At 36.3% G+C, this 17,715-nt stretch overlaps 1 protein-coding gene across 1 annotated transcript in view; it reads left to right on the plus strand.

The window, feature by feature from the left end:
- Positions 1-17,715, plus strand: part of gpc5a (glypican 5a) — a 164,734-nt gene that overhangs the window by 81,333 nt on the left and 65,686 nt on the right. Inside the window, exon 6 of the mRNA XM_077205400.1 lies at positions 6,531-6,651. Coding sequence (XP_077061515.1) covers positions 6,531-6,651 — 121 coding nt within the window. The remainder of the gene's footprint in view (positions 1-6,530; positions 6,652-17,715) is intronic.

The raw sequence follows: 17,715 nt of genomic DNA on the forward strand, positions 1-17,715 counted from the left end.
CTCTTATACAATCCTGCAATTATAGACCTTCTCTGTGGATCTCGCCAGCGCTGGCCTCTGGTGTAATACACTATTAAAGCAATTAGCCACTTGAGACCTTGCATTGCAGTGATATTACCATGTTTAGGAGTTTTCTCTCCTATAACGTGAATCACTCTTTAACCACAGTCAATTAAACATCAAAAACACCCTAGCATCATGATGCCGTGTAAAATAGAAATGATTATTTAATAGATATTATTATAATTATTATGATTAGGAGTAGTTGTAATAGTAGTACTATTAGGATTATTATATTTTAACAATAATAATGAGAAAAAAAAACAATTATTATTTGTATTATTATTATCATCATTATGATCATCATCATGGTCATAATCATAATAATTGTCAATGACTAAAGTATTTTGTAGACTGGTTATGTTTGTCAATCAACTTTTATTATTATTATTATTATTTGCATTATGTCTTGCAAAGGCTGCTTATGTTTGTCAGCCATCTCTACTGAAAAAAATGCATCTTAATAATAATAATAATAATAATAATAATTGATATGAGCTTAGAGATTTGCAGCTGTTGGCTATTTTTCTTCATCTAATCAGATTTCAGAGGTGAGCTGTGTGTTTTTCATGTTTTCCAAACTCTTCAATTCCTGTTTTGGCCATGAGAGTGAAAACAGGCTTGTGTTTTATGCGAGGCCAATGAAATGGTTTTGATTGTGATATGCCTCTAATGTCAGCCGCAGTTACATTTCTCATTACGCGGATCGTTTGGTGGGTGGTTTGTTGAGCAGTAAAATGCGTAATGAGGCGTTGTGCGCCGCTGCAGTGTAAATTTGTAAAGTTTTATGATTGATGTCTTTAAAAAGACAATCCTGCTCATATGTATGCACACCCACACTATCCCATCATTCATAGGCTGTGGATGAGGCAAAAAAAACAAAAAAAAACACTTTCTTTAAATTATCCATCTCTGGAAGAGTGTCGTGATTGAGCGAGTTTATAGGAAGATCTGCTCTAGCCTCTCAATGCTGTCTGTCAATCCTTGCCAGATAAATACTGTCTCTGATCTATTTTCACTTTTGCAAAAGCGAGTGAATGGCATATGTGCATGTATGGAGAAGTGTTCCGCATGTTGGGAGTTTTTTCATCATCCGACACCCTGCGAGACTGTTCTGTGAGCCTGTTATGAAATATTAGTGAAATGTCTGCAGTGAGAGGAGGCTCTCCAGTTATGGCTGCTCTTTTGAGGGATTTTTTTTTTTGAAGTGCGCACAGCAGCATGTTTGCAACTGACCTGCATGCTGATGATTCAATATTAATCAAGTCAGACATAGCTAACTGTTGAATAAGGGAGAGATTTTAATAGCTGTAGATCTTCATTGCAACTAACAAACAAGTACCTTGGTTTTCAGACATTTTGGCGACTTGTATTTAGTAACTGCATCATGACACTTGAACAAAAATGTACAATCTACTCAGCTTTACTGCAAAAAAAATGTTTTACAATCTTCCATCTCTAATTTTGTTAAGCCGATGACAAGCTGTTTGTTGGTGTTGTTTTTATGTTGAAAAATTGAGAAGTCGGTATTTCGTTTTTTGTTGTTTCTTCGGTCTTAAATTTTCCACTTCAACCCCTTAAATCAATTTGTCTCCAAGCCTCAAGTACGGTGGCCCAGTAGTGCACAACACTACGAAATTTAAAAAGCCACAACACAACGGAAATTGTACTACACAACGGAAATGCTCCCGACCACTAGAGGGCTCTCGGAGAGCGATAAAGTTAGTTTTTCATGCAGTCTAAAGAGAGTCAGCAGTCTAAAAAATATATCAACACCACAATTTGTTTTACCTGTATGTAAATAACCATTGTATATTGATATTTATTCATTCAAAATCACCTGCGTGCATTATAGCTGCATATTTATACTCTAGAATGTTCTACCACAGCGCATAAGGGAACGTCTGCCAATTCCTCCAAGTTGTTAAAATGTATAATTTGTATTAATTAAAAATTACTTTCAGCATTTAAAAAACAGACGTTCAAAATCCAAAGCTTGATTGTATTGGGAGTAGACTGACATACTACATTTGTGAAATTGCACCAATAGCTCTCTGTATGCACAGTGCACAATTAGTTTTTTATAAAAAACATCAGGCCTAGGCTACTCTAATTCACCAAAAATCAAAACTAACTTTAGCTGGGAAAAACATTTTTCAAGAACCACTATAAAACCAAACCAATCTCTGTTACCTTAAATTATATGTTTATCTCTGTAAAGCTGCTTTTAAACAATCTACATTGTTAAAAGCGCTATATAAATGAGGATGACTAAAGTTTTTTTTTTTTTCATGTCCCAAAGCTTGTGGTAGGTTCCAAGTGACTAGACTGACTTATTACAGGTGCAATTGTGCCAATAGCTTGTAATTCTGCAAGTCACCAAATGTTTTTTTTTTATTTTTATTTATAAAATTATATTACAATAAATTATATGTTTTAACCACTTGGGGGAATTACCAGACGTTTCCTTAGGGATGCACTCTGGTAGTGCGTCAAAACATTCTCGGGTATAAATACCCAGATAGAATTCATGTATGTGATTTTGATGTACTATTTTATGTCGATATACAATGGTTACATACTCTATAGAACAATGGCATGGGAACTGTATCACGCTCCCGGAGGCCTCTAGTGGTCGGGAGCATTTCCGTTGTGTTGCGGCTTTATTTTGTTGTGTTGTGGATTCATTTCCGTTGTGCTGTGGATTCATTTCCGTTGTGCTGTGGCTTAATTTCGTTGTGTTGTGAACTTGTTTGCTTTTTAAATTATGTTGTGTTGTGCTCTAATGGGCCACCGTACTCAAGAGCACAAAACACACAGCGAGACTTAGTGTGTATTTCTGGAGCATTTGCATTCCACTGAAGTGTGTGTCTTTCTCTCAGAGCGTTATTCAGATGAGTGTGTGGAAAGAGCTGGAATGGCTAAGTGACAGCCCTGAGCTAACACACACACACACACACACACACACACACACACACCTCTTCTGCCTTAAGCTGGAATCAAAGCAGCGCAGGAGACAGCTCAGTGTGTTCTGAGGGGCTTTTTGTCTCGCGTCCTTCATTCAGACACACCGCTGAGGTGAAACTACATGCTCGTGCGTGATGGGAGGCTCAGTGTGGCATAACTAGCATGCTTTCTTTTTCTTTTTTGTCTTATTTTCATGTTTTTTGTGTCCTTTATTTTCGTAGTTTTAATCTGACTCTTTTACAAAACAGGTACTAGCAGGATCCCTGTTTCTTTAATATTGCCTTCTGTACTGAATGATACCATATTCGATAACACTTTATTTTACAGTGTCTTTGTTACATATGTTACATGTAATTACCATAGTAATAACAGTAAATTATGCCTAATTACATGCAATTAACCCTCAACCAAATCCTAATCCTACCCTAACACTATAGTAAGTACATGTAGTTAATTAATATTACACTGTACTTAAATATTTAATTACATTGTAACAATGACACCTTAAAATAAAGTGTAACCCTATATTCAAATACAGTAGTATTTACATGGTACTCCAGTGTACTTTAAGCAATTGCATAGTATTACTATGTTACGTCCATAGCGTTACCGTTGGTAAAAGGTTTAGGCTTTACAATCCGAAGCTTTTGCAATTATAGCTGCTCAAACATTTGATAGTAAAATTATTGTTAATATTCTTAATATGCATACTATCTGAATATTTTCAGAAACACCAGCGATTTCAAACCATGTTTTTGAGACTGTCTTTGGTTCACTTTTAAAGGGACATTAAGTAAGAATTTCTCCCATCTAGTGGTGAAATTATATTTTGCATTCAAACGAATTGTGCTCTTCAGCGCCTCGCGTTTTCAAATGCGTGTTGCAACTACGGTAGCTGTTATGTACCAAAAAGCTATGACAGGATGTCTTCTAATAGCACTTTGTTTTCCTTTGGAAACTCCACACGAGTTTTCCTTCGGGTGAACAGGTTTGTTATTTCAAACAAACTTCAAATTGACACAACGAACAAACAAATGTTACAGTATGAAGTAATGAGTGTCAAAAACATGAACTATTGTAATTAGTAGTTATGCCTTGTTTACTCGTTATATTTTTTTTGAAGTATGTGCATTGTTAGATATCATCATCAGATGATTCAACAGTAGGGAGAGGAAGAAGTAGAGGTAGAGGAAGAGGACAGAGAGGCAGTGGATCAGTGGGATCTAGGCGAGGAGGTGGACGACGAGGAAGAGGAGGAGAGTGAGAGTCAATACAACGACGACAAAGATACCCGGCAGCTACAAGAGCTACATACAGAATTTATGCGTCTGTATTATTCAATGTGAGGTCACAGTATAAATGATAAATAACAGAAAATATCAGATAACATAAAAATTGAACTAGGCTTAGCTATGCAAACAATGCAAGAACAATCATATGCTCTATTAAAATATATTTGTATCGAATTTCTAGCTACTTTACTCAATAGCTGCTATTCATCAAAGAGCCTGTTTTAACTTTTAGCTGTAAATGTTCTTCTGTCTATATAATAAAGTAAACAATCAAAAAAAAACGTGTAATTAAGACTGTAACATTGACTTACCTGTCGAGGAGAAAGCAGGACTTCAGCGTCTCTTATGAATTCTTTCTCCTGCATTAGCTCTTTCTACCCGGAAAAAGCAATCCCGACATTCACTCGTGTTTTTTGTATCCTCCTGTCACGTTTCCTTTTACAATCATACATCGTATGTTTTGGCAAAGAGGATTTATTATCCAGTGGCTCGGCATAGGTATTGTCCATTATTAAAAATAAAAGTGACAAGCGCATCTCACTGCTCTGCTCCTCCAGTTCTGCTGCTTTCAGTCACGTGACGCTGGCTCTGAACGAAAACGTGTTGTGGAAACGCGTTGGCCTAGTACTTTTTGACCCTCTCTGCTATTATAGTTTTTCAAGATGGCGGAACGACATGGAAGCCTCCGTGGACCTTCCCGTCACATGTATATAAATATAATAGATTCTTTGTTTACGAGGATAAATCAGATAATTGGCAGAGGTATTTGTACACCATTGGGGACATATTTATGAATAAAAATATTGATTTTAGATTATAAATTACCTAAAAAGTTACTTAGTCAACTCAAGTCACCTTTATTTATATAGCACTTTTTACAATACAGATTGTATCAAAGCAGCTTCACAGTGATAACATGAAAATAATATAACAAAGTTTGTTTGCGTCAGAAATTGAGTCAACGTCCAAGTACGTCAACTTATCGTCCACTTATAGTCCATTTAAGGAGAAAATAATCAGCAATGGGGTTGACTTATGAATTTACACATGGTTTGTCTTAAAGCATATTAAAAACACCACATAGACATATGAACAACATTAAAAGATTGATTTTCCCCATAGGGGGACTTTAATAGCCTTTACTAAACGTATTTAAAATACTCAAGCCTAGTGTCTTAAAGGCTGCCTTAGTCAATAATTGTATCCCTTAAAACTCATCTTTGATCACCAAAATGTCATATTTAAATGTTTTTTTCTTGAAAAAAAATATTCAGGTCTTAAAATAGCCTGAATGTAACTACACCTGTTGTTTTCGTTTAGGATACACGGTTCTATGAATATGCAAATGAGCCCCGCCTCCAGTCACTCACTCAACTCAGCTCAGAGATCCACTCGTTGACGATCACTTGTTGATCTGATTGGTTACAAGGTAGTTTGTGACGTCAGAAACACCAGGGATTTCAAACCGTGTTTTTGAGACTGTCTTTGGTTCACTGCAGTGAACCAAAGAGAAAATACTCAGCAATGGTGTTAACTTAATGAATTTGCACATTGTTTGTCGTAAAACATATTAAAAGCACCACAGAGTCATATAAACAACATTAAAATCTTCACCTCAGGAGCACTTTAAGAAAGAGTTTTTCAGTTCCATAAAGATGTTTTTTATTGCCTGTAAACAGAGTTGATAACCTGTGCCCACAGTCCATTTTGCTATTCATTCATATATTTGTCCTCACTGTTTGAAGGCTTTACTTTTTATGTGTCCTTCTCAAGGTGAGTCTCAATAGGATGGGCAGACTCTAGCATTGGTGTAAAACGAATTCACCCATAAAGAATTGTAATAATTCATGTCATTTGTCAGCAGTGCTTTCTCTGCACTAGTGCGTCTTATCTGCGGCCAATCACAGCACATATCCATTCTGCCCCACATAAACCCCAATCTGTCTCTCAGCCTGAGGTGCTATCGCTTTTTAGTGTGGCTTGAGTTATTTGTCCCGTCTCAGGCTCTTGTGGGTTTTTCAGGGATTCTTCACGCTTCTTTCTTTGCTATGCTGACAAATGTAGTTGGTTCATGTAAGGCCTTCCTCATCAAGCCAACAACAAAGCTTCAACTGCCTTAGCACTGAAATATTGGACATGAATCCAAAGAAACGACACCCACTCACGGCGAACAACCGTCTCTCATTCTTTATCCTTTTTTTGTCTTTATAGCTACACTCTGCGAGTGGTTGGGAACGGGATTAAAGCCCAGGCAGAAAACCCAGAAGTCAAAGTGAAGGAGGCCGACCCGGTGATCAATCAAGTCATTGATAAACTGAAGCACATCAATCAGGTGAGCCTCGCCAGGAAAAATACCATCAAATGAAACATTGAACAAGCTCCTTGATGTCCCACATGATCCTGTTTCATGTGTTGCTAATGTTTCAGGCCAACAGATCAGAGCAGACCACTTTAGCTTCGCTCATAGATGTATGAAACTATGGCATTGTGTGCATAAAGCCTGTGTGTGTGTTCACTACTCACTGCTCCTAATGTGTGTGTGCACTAACTTGGATGGGTTAAATGCAGAGGACAAATTCTGAGTATGGGTTACCATACTTGGCCTTCACATGTCATTTTTCACTGGCAGTATTTTTTGCTGTTCAAAATGGTTCAGGGTTCTGGAAATATTTTCTAATTCTGGTTTCCGGATATATATAGTATTTTATTGTGTATATATATGCAATTAAAAGTCATAGAAATTCAGTGGTCATAGGGTGCCTGGACCTTTATTGCTATTCACTTTTTGCATCAATTTCTGGTGACTTTCAGATGTGGTTTTATGTTTAGGCTTTCATATCCAATTATCCTATTATTTCTGAATTATTAATCAATGGTTTCATTTACATGAATCCATATAGTGGGATTAAGACAGTACCGTGATTAAGCTGGAGTTCATGTAAACAGAATACTGTGACTGCTTATGTTATTTTGCTCATAATAAACCACAGTAACCTAACAATAATCACAGTAATATGTGTACTGTGGTTTTAATCACACTATCTGTGTTTTAATCGAATGTTCATGTGGTAGTGCTTCAGATAGATGGTGTGTTCTGCTCATGGAGGGAGGACACACATCCACCATTGGCATTACCAGCAATTTATGGAGCTGTTTATTTTATAAATGTCATCCCTCACATTATATATTACTGTAATCTGTCATAGGATTTAACAGCAGCCTGTTTTATAAGCTGTTCTGGACAGCAAATGTTTCTGAAGGGAGAACTTGGACTATACATTGTTCACATAATTTGGATGTATGGTTAGTAGATCAAGCGTTTGCCCTATAGACACGTTAGAGCCATCATGCAGTTTTGGGAGACTAGTTAAAAGATGCATGGCTCAAAGTTTTCCTACAATGTCTTCCAATGGCGTAAAAAGTATATATTTTTTCTTGATTTAAGCAAAATCATCATTTTGATGTTTTTTTTTTTTTCAGAAAACAAAAGCTATTTAAAAGTCTTAATTAAACATATGCTATTTTGCTTCTCATGTAAATGTATCATGTACATTTAAGAATGTTTAGATATTTATACTGGAAAACAGGACACAAAGTACTATGTTTTCGTGCATTTCAATTACTTTTACATTTGGCTGATGCTTTTATTCAGAGTGATTTATATTGCATTAAGGTTATACAGTTTTTCAGTTCATGCATTCCCTGTGAATTCAAACTGTGATACAGATACACCAAGGACATGGATATGAATCTGAGAAAATACATGTTCTGATAAATTGCACACATTGAATACAATACAAGTCACTTTGGAAACCAGTATCTGCCAAATGAATGAATGTTTTACCTGTCCTTTCTATGATTAAAATATCAGTTGCGCTTTTCAGTATGTCATTCAGAATAATTTTTTAAAAGCTATAAAAAAAAATTCTCTTTTGCACAGCTAAATAAACGTCACCATCTCACCTCCAGAGCCAAAGGTACTGATGCTCCCTGAACAAACAAACATCTGTGTTGATTTGATTATTATTGCAATCACTCTCAGTTTGGAGGACAGTAAAAGCTCTAACGCTGACTCACGCTTGAATGTTTTGCTTTAATTAATACGATTGAAGGCAAATTAGTTTATGCTTCTTTTCATATCCCTCTCTTTTTCAAAATAACACGTCACCACGGAACACTTAGAGACTAGAAAATCAATGAATACATATTTAAAAATCCATTTTCAGTCTTAACACGTTGGTGTTTATTCTATCCCTGTTCCGCCCGCCTGGCCAAATCAATGATGTTTTACCATCCTGAAGCCTGATGGTGCTGTCCTACTGTAATAGATTCACTTTCTTCCCTTCCTGCTGAATGTGTTTTAGGACAATAGACATATTGTCATAATCTGTTATCACCTTCAAGTTCCTGAATAAAAAAAAATAAAAAAAATTATATATATATCTGAACCGACTATTATACAGACATATGTTCTGGTGGATTTTTTCACCTGTTTTAATCATCCACCAGGCTAAAGATGTTTTGATCGCTCAACAAATATTTAGCCCTGAATTTAAGTATTCATGTATTTGAATTGCAGAGAAAATTCCCATCCATTAGGATTACACAGTTATAACATAAACAAACTAATAAACTTAATGTGATGCAAATTTGTCAGTCATGCATAAATGGAATGTAAAGGTTAATTTACTGAAATGGATCCGCCTCAATGATGTACAGTATGCTGCCGACAAATGCGTCCTCCGATAGACACAGCCTTCGAAATGAGTCAGCTAAGGTGAAGATGATCTGCTGAAGATCAAACTGAGCGTCAGAATGGGGAAGAAAGCTGATTTAAGAGACTGAATGTGCCATGGTTCTTGGTGCCAGACGGGCTGGTCTGAGTATTTCAGAATCTGCTGATTTACTGGGATTTTCACACACAGGGTTTACAGGGAATGGTCTGAAACAGAGAAAATATCCAGTGTGCTCCTGTTCTTTTGGCAAAAATTCCTTGATGTCAGATGAGAATGGCCAGACTGGCAAAAGTAACTCAAATAACCACTCGCTACAACGAAGGTCTGCAGAAGAGCATCTCTTAACATGTCAAACCTTGAAGCAGAAGAGCTACAGCAGCAGAACAGCAGTGTCACTCCTGTCAGATGAGAACTGCAAACTCAGGCTATAATTCACACAGACTCACCAAAACTGAACAATAGAAGATTGGAAAACATTGCCTGGTCTGATGGGTCTTGATTTCTGCTGCGACATTCAGATTGTAGGGTCAGAGTTTGGTGTGTAAACAACACTAAAGCATTGTTCTATCCTGTCTTGTATCAGTTGTTCAGGCTGCTGCTGGAGCAGTAAATGTGTGGAGGATATTTTCATGGCACACTTGTGTCCTCTTAGTACCAATTGAGCATCATTTAAACGCCACAGCCGATCTGAGTATTGTTGCTGACCATATCCATCCCTTTATGACCACAGTGTGTCCATCTTCTGATGGCTACTTCCAGCTGGATAAAACACCATGCCACAAAGCTCAAATCATCTCAAACTGGTTTCTTGAACATGACAATGAGTTCACTAAACTCAAATGATCTCCACAGTCACCAGATCTCAATCCAGTAGAGCAGCAAACAGGAGATTCTCATAATGGATGTCCAGCTGATAAATCTGCAGCAACTGTGTGATGCTAACATGACAATATGGAGCAAAATCTCTGAGGAATGTTTCCATCATCTTGTTGAATCTCTGCCACGAAGTATTAATACAGTTCTAAAGGCAAATGGGTCAACCCGAAACTAGCAAGATGAACCTAATAAAGTGTCCGCTTAGTGTATATGTATCATCAATAAATCCAATTAGTTTCAGTCTCATTCATTTTGACTAATTGATTTTTGATCCACAGCTAGCATATTTTAACCATGCTCATACAATTTTTTACTGAATCAATGTAATTATTTATGATTTATACAGATTATTTAATTTATGATTTATGCTTATAAGCACTTTGAATAAATGCATTTTGAAAATATGATTATTTAATTAAAATCAAAGAGATGCATTTTTTTTTTACAGTAATAACTATTAACTATGCCATCATTTTTGGAGTGCAGGAATATTACCTGTTTAAATATGCATCACATTAAGTTTTTTTTAGTTGTGTTAAAACTGTATAATCCAAATGAGTAGAGCTATTATATGCAATTCAAATACATCAATCTTAAATTTAGACCTATTTGTATTTATCTATTTATTTTTGAGTGAAAGAAGTCAAAATACAAATGTATTACTTAAAGTAATCAAATTGAACGGGGATAAAAACAAAGTATTTTAATATCGAAAAATTGCACACCTCTAAACTGCATCAGCTTTAAGGAGAAGGTCTTTCTTGTCCTTTTTAATATTTCTCTTAATCTCTTCCATCTCACCATATATATATATATCTTAAGACATGATGGTTAGTGAGGTGTTGATGGGGAAAAAGAGGGATATATCGGGATTGAAAGAGACCTTTAGAGGAGGCCTTACAGAAGTTCCCTCACAGCAGGTTCTCTCCAGCGCTTCAGTCTTTCTGCATGGAATCACAATCATTTCGTGGCCTGGGGTGCCGTCGTCATCTCTGATAAGATGACAAAGTGTGCTCCTCGATGATGATGAGGGGAACACGGAGAGGATATTAGCTGGGATTCTCAGCGTGAAGCCACTGGTCCTCAGAGAGATCTCTCGTGGACGTTCAGCGGGACTCTTGGCACATGATGTCCAGAGCAATTTGTCCCTTGATGAGGGAGTCTGAGAAACCTCCCCCTGTTGTGGAAATGGACCAGTCGGGCGGGACGCTATGACTTTAAATGTAATGATATCCGATTATGGGCCAGTGGAATTGAACAGTTTGGACATGAATTGGACATTTTACTGACCTTTACTAGAATTTGAGCCGTTGACTGAATGAAAAACTCTTTCTGGAGAGCAGCGCAAGGCGTCTTCAGCAGATCAGACTTCATTGGTGTTAAAAAAAAGTAGTGTACTCATCAGAAGCACTTTGACATTGATTTTGGACATGTACCATGGTACTATCCAATGTTAATATAGTTACCTTAAACTAAAACAATACAAAAAATAGTTACTTGAAATACAATAAACATCAACTGAAATAAAATATATAAAACTATATGTATATATATATATATATATATATGTATATGTGTGTGTGTGTTTATACATGTATAAGTGTTTAATTATTGTAAGTACTTTACAGAAAGGTAAAATAAATACCAAAGAATTTACATACCATTACTGTACCATAGTATCACCACCACAATACTTCTCAAAAAAACAAACAACAACAAAAAAACAATAACAGAATGGAAAGCAACCTGGTACTACCATTATGCTGGACATGTAACATAGTAGTACTATGACACTTTGGAAGTAGGTTGCAGTACCATATAAATACCATAGTACATGGTACAACGGTAAATATTAAAAGTTCATCACCACAGTATTTTTTTACTTATACAAGTGCTATATTTTTGTACTTATACAAGTACTTTTATAAGTACTTTTGTAGGGTATTCACTATTTTTTAAATGGAAAACGCGTATCAAAAGTACCATGGTACTACCATGATAATTTGAAAGTACCATGGTAAAAACCATTTTCGAGGAATAGTGTATTTCAAAGTAGCATATTTGTTACCCTCTGATAGGCTACTATACCTGTATATTTCAAATAATACTGTGGTATTACCATAGTACATTGCCAAAACATACAAAAAAAACAAAACACATTATATTACCATTATATGGTAGTGTGTCCTTTTTTTTCCCCACAGGGCAGACTCCAAGCAGAATCAACGAGTGAATGCAGTAGGATTATGGTGTCAATATTCTGGGCTAACCATTACCCATGATACCGAGCGGCCCAAAGCCGACACAAGCTTTCAATACAACTTGCCTGTGGCAGAAAGCCACCCTGCAGCTTCTGTGTGCCCAGAGCATCAGGCTAATGAGCTTCTCTCCTTGAGCTCAGCCCACGGACGCAGGAAGAGAAGCCCATGGTCACAGCATTTGTGTTCTTCTAATGCAGGCCTTTAGTTTCCATCCAGAAGGGGTGATTTCAGTGGCAGTGCTTTTTACTTCCTTTGTCCAAAAATTACTTTCCCGTTTCAGATCCTCAATCTTTCTTAAAGGTTAAGTGTGCTATTTCTTTGATGTGAAAATGATGATGTTTAAAGTGATGAAGTTCACTTAAGGGCCAGCAGAAAGTTTTGACTCAGTGGAAGAAATTAAATTGTGTTGAATTGGATGTTTACAAAATAGAATACTAGAATTGTTAGCCTTTGATTGAAAGAAAAACTCTCCTTAATAAGTTTTAAAAAACTTAAACATATTTTATTTCAGCTAAACTCTTCTAATTGTCAATTAGTTTAACTTGATGTACTAAAATATCTGACACTAAACTATATAGACATACTGAAACATATCTGAAGACATGTAAAGTGACATATTTGCAAGAGAAAAGGCATATTCAACATAATAATGTTGGTTTTATCCACCAGAAAATGATTGGAAACCTGTCTGGTGTCGTTATTTTTGCAGTTCCATTTCTTGCCACTAATGTGAGAAATGACACACTTCAACTCTAAAAATAGTTTTGCATGGCAGGTTCATTGTTACCTTTGAATTTCGCAGTGAATCACAATGCAAGTCATACCCTCTCTGTCTGTGTATCTTCTCGTCTGTCTGCGTCTCTTTCTTTATGTCTCGCTTTCTTTCTGAGCCTCCTCGTTCTTCATGTTCTACTTCTTATTGTCTCTCACATCCCTCTCGTTTATGAAAGTGGGAAAACTATATCTTGGAGGGGTTGAATGCATTGAGTCTGTTCTGCATCTTAATTTAGCATCTTGGAGCTCAGAGTTCCCAGCATGCCGAGCAGAGGCTTAGGACGTCTCTGTTGACCTGTACTGATCCACACCATCTGTGATGTGTCACTGCAGCGTATCCATAGAGCTGGAGGTCAATGATAGAATCAGATATACAGTGTGTTTGCTTTCATATGGCTGTGAGGGAGCAAACATTAATGTGTGAGCCGTCAGCTGTGGATAAGTGTCTAGTATTGTAACAGATTTTAACAGAGATCTATCAATGTCTGTGTAACCATATAGGCCTATAAATATAATTACCGGATACAGGGATGCAGGGCGGTGCACATTGTAAAGTTTGCTGTTAAAACAGATTTTTTTTGAAAAACCACTATGAAGTCATTTACACATTTTCTCTCATTTAAAATAAACAAGTGTAAATGTCAGAATTATCATATATGTCTAAAGGAGTCTAAAACGTATGTAATCCAATCGTTCTGCCATTATATTCCAATCATTATCCCTGGTCAGAGGTTTATGTAAATAGTTAGTTTATGTGCAATTGCGCTTTCAATACTTCTATAATGCTAACACTGAAGATTGAACTTCGTTTTATTTTTTATTTTATTTTATTTTTCCTGACTGTAGACCTTAAGGAAGAGCACCATTTTCACACCCCTTGAAACTTAATGGAAAGTTTTCCCAGCTTCTCAATGTAATTTCCCGCATAATAGCTGGCTAATTTATTATTTCGTGCATGTATCACGGTTTCTCTTCTGGACTGGAAACTATTCAGAAAATGAGTTCAGCAAAGTTAGAGCTGTCAAGAAACTCAGACAAGTGGACGCGCCGATAACTGCTCTCATTTATATGTAAATGGCAATGGTAACCAATCAATTTCTCTCATTTGAATGAAGACTCTTGCCCCTGTGTGGAACCATTGATTTAACTCCAGCTCTGGTCAAAGACACCTCCTGAAAACTCACGATTCAGCGCAGTAGCTTTGCAAAGAGAGTTACTTCGGCTAAGTGTTGTCAACACGATCCGTTTTGCATTATATGGACTTCAGTCTTTATGTCTGGCTTCTGCTTTGTTTCTGTTCATGCAAAGTTAAACACTCAGTCAAATGAGTTAAATAGGTTGCAAAAGATTGATTGGTGTAGGTGCCATTCATTTACTGTAGGTGCCAATAGCGATTCAAATGAATTGTTCTTGAATTAATCTCTGTTTGAGTGAATCTTTTAAGAGAACAAATCAATCAATAAATCATGTGCCTTGAAACGCCTTGAAATGTGTTGACATAATTTCCACTGAAACAGGAAGACCAGGCGGACATATCGAACAGTTCCTCCCCTTTTTAAATAGCCAATACCATTTAGTTTATTTCACAGATCGGCAAGAGCCGTTGAGCTCAGTAAAGCTACAGTCCGCCCCAATGGAAAGCATATTTACACTGTCTGAATCGTTCCCTATCCCCCTATATAGAAAATAATGTGTGAACAAGTGACCGATTTCAGCCGCAGTTTCAACATCTGTTTATAATGTAAGGGGGCGGAGCTTCAGATTCTAGAGAGCATTTGATTGGGTAGAAAATCTGAAGAGAAGCTGAAGTGCAGAGTGATGTCATCAAAATATTGATCCATATTGGAGGAAGTGGTAGACTGTAAGTTTTGAATGCTAATATTTTGTTTTGGAGCACACTAGCTTATAGATAACCTTAATGCTAACATATTCATACTAAAAGCCAAAAAACTTCCATTTTGATTTAATGAATCAGTGAACAAATCTTTTTTCAGTGAACCGATCCAACGACTCGAGTCACTACTGGTGATTTTGCTGATTGCTTTATGAAAAATGCCCTTTTTTTTATTTAGTCACTGCAAGTAATAATGTCGGCTAAGTAAATACATGCAACTGTAAAGGTGAAAAACAGAAAGCATGTGTTGTGAAATAAAGATGTAATGTAGTGTTCTTCCATCATGACTAAACTCTTCAGTGTAGTACACCGTTTCCACCGTACAAAAGTTTACTGTCAGTAAGATATTTTTTGGAAAGAAATGAATACTTTTGTTCAGAAAGGACAAATTAAATTGACCAAAAGTGACAGTAAAGACGTTTATGATGTTACAAACAATTTCTACTTTAAATAAATGCATCACAGTTTCTGTTTTTGATAATAATCATAAATGTTTCCTGATCATCAAATCAGCATATTAAAATGATTTGTGAAGGATCATGTGACACTGAAGACTGGAATAATGCTGACAATTCAGTTTTGATCACATAAATAAATTACATCTGACTATATAATCACAAAGAAAACAATTATAACTGTAATAATATTTCAGAATATTACTGTTTTTACAGTATTTCTGATCAAATTAATGCAGCCTTGGTGAGCATCTTAATTCTCAATTGTATCCATTTGTTTCTTTTCTACGATACAACCAATAATTCTCTTTTCTTTCATCAAATGCATTTCAGATCATCATAACAGTGTTTCTGCATTGAAATAACTCGGCATCAACGTCCCGTCACCCACAGGTTGAATTATTTACCGATCATTGACATGCAGCCTCACCAGCCTGTTTGTTGGTGAATTATTGATACCTGCCCATTTGGAGTTCAAAGCCTTAGCAGTAAAACATGTCTCCCTCTTCCACAGTCCCTCCACACGCAAATCCAAACAAATCTTCATTTGCGATACGTCTCACGCGCTTCAGTGCACACAGAGAAAAGCAATTAAGATGTCAGAGCATGTCAGGCTTGAGGCGGATACAAGATCGTGCTTGATGCTTCATGCTAGTTAGCGGAGAAGCTTGCAGGAGCACCTCGTGAGACCTGGGTCAAAGTTCACACGAGGGTCATTAAGCTTGTGTTGAACGAGGTACTTGTGAATGTTTGAATGATTGCTGTGGGTTTAACAAAGTCACCATCCAATCAAATTGATTGAGAGTTAATTTTAGCGTTGTGTCCGACAGCCCCTTTGTTTGCTTTGTTCGCGGTTTCCATGGAGACGATCACCAGAGACCAGACCGAAGACTGATCTATCTATCTATCTATCTATCTATCTATCTATCTATCTATCTATCTATCTATCTATCTATCTATCTATCTATCTATCTATCTATCTATCTATCTATCTATCTATCTATCTATCTATCTATCTATCTATCTATCTATCTATCTATCTATCTATCTATCTATCTATCTATCTATCTAGACTTTCTAATAAGCCATCATTCAAGTTTATATTTACAAACTGTGCTTATATATATATTATATTATGATTTATATTCACTGAATTTCAGTTCATTTTAATTGTACTTTGTTCCAAATTCGATTTTTTTTATTATTAGTTCATCGATTAATTAATTAATTTTAATGAGGTTTTCAAACCTTACTTTACCCACTTTATATTAAGTGGCTTTAAGCACTATGTACTTATGTACATTGAAACTAATAATTTGATACAATGGACTTATTGTGTACATACATGTTTTTACATTGTACTTATATTTTAAAAATACCTGCATGTGATTAATGTATGTAATTACATTTGTAATTACACTGTTGACCCTTCCCTTGTGTCTAGTTATTTATTTTAGTAAGTAACAACCCTATGAAAAGCATTCCAGTCCTGCAATGCCCATCCAAAATTTTGTCTTGATTTTTCCCATAAATATGTACAGTATAATTATGAGAGTTCAGGTTTGTGTAATTGTCAGGTATGACATGGTCTAAATTATTACTCAAACTCATGTGAATATAGAATACGCAAACATACAGGCTATTGCATCATATTTGCTTTATATTTGAATACTTACTGCATATTCAGTTATTATGCACTAAAATGTTTATAAATAAGTTCACTCCTACTGAACTAATTCAATAATGTTTCTTGTTGAATTTTAACTGCAAACATAATACAAATGTTGCAAACAGAATGCCAATTTTGAGAATTTAAAACGGGTCTGTGAAATCCTAGTGGGAGCGAAAGCTCAGGTTCACACCACAAACCGCAGTGCCTGGTTCTGATTCTGTGCTCACATTCAGTTTCTTTGTGATTTTGACCTTTCAAATGTGACCCATATTAAGGATGTGCAAAACTAGCCAACTAAGGCATCCCAGTATAATTAGACTGGCTTTGGGTTCACCTGACCCGGATCGGATGTTTTTCTCAGGAGGCGTTTACATAAGATGTGTTCTTGTGTTCAAAACAGATATAAGGATTTCAGTGGAACTGAGGAGAATGCAGGGACTGTTTTTAACCTCTGCTTCACATCTAGGTTTATTTCGCGATAATGAGTGCCTGACTGAGTATTACACACTTTAGTGTGAGTGTGAGTGAGAGTGTGTGTATGTGCGTGTGAGAGCATGAGCAAATGCCTCTGTTTGCATAGCATGCAAATGAAAAATAAAGCAACAATAACGGTCAATGAGAGACTATAAGCAATTGAGAAAGAGATTCAGAAGAATAAAACGGAGCAAGCTGAAGAAAAAGAGCAGGACAGATGTGTCAGGTCACGGCTGTCACAGGTGAGCGGAGTG

This window comes from Siphateles boraxobius, unplaced genomic scaffold (assembly GCF_051911475.1).
Source record: "Siphateles boraxobius isolate OS27281-9 unplaced genomic scaffold, OSU_SipBor_1 53, whole genome shotgun sequence".
NCBI lineage: Eukaryota > Metazoa > Chordata > Actinopteri > Cypriniformes > Leuciscidae > Siphateles > Siphateles boraxobius.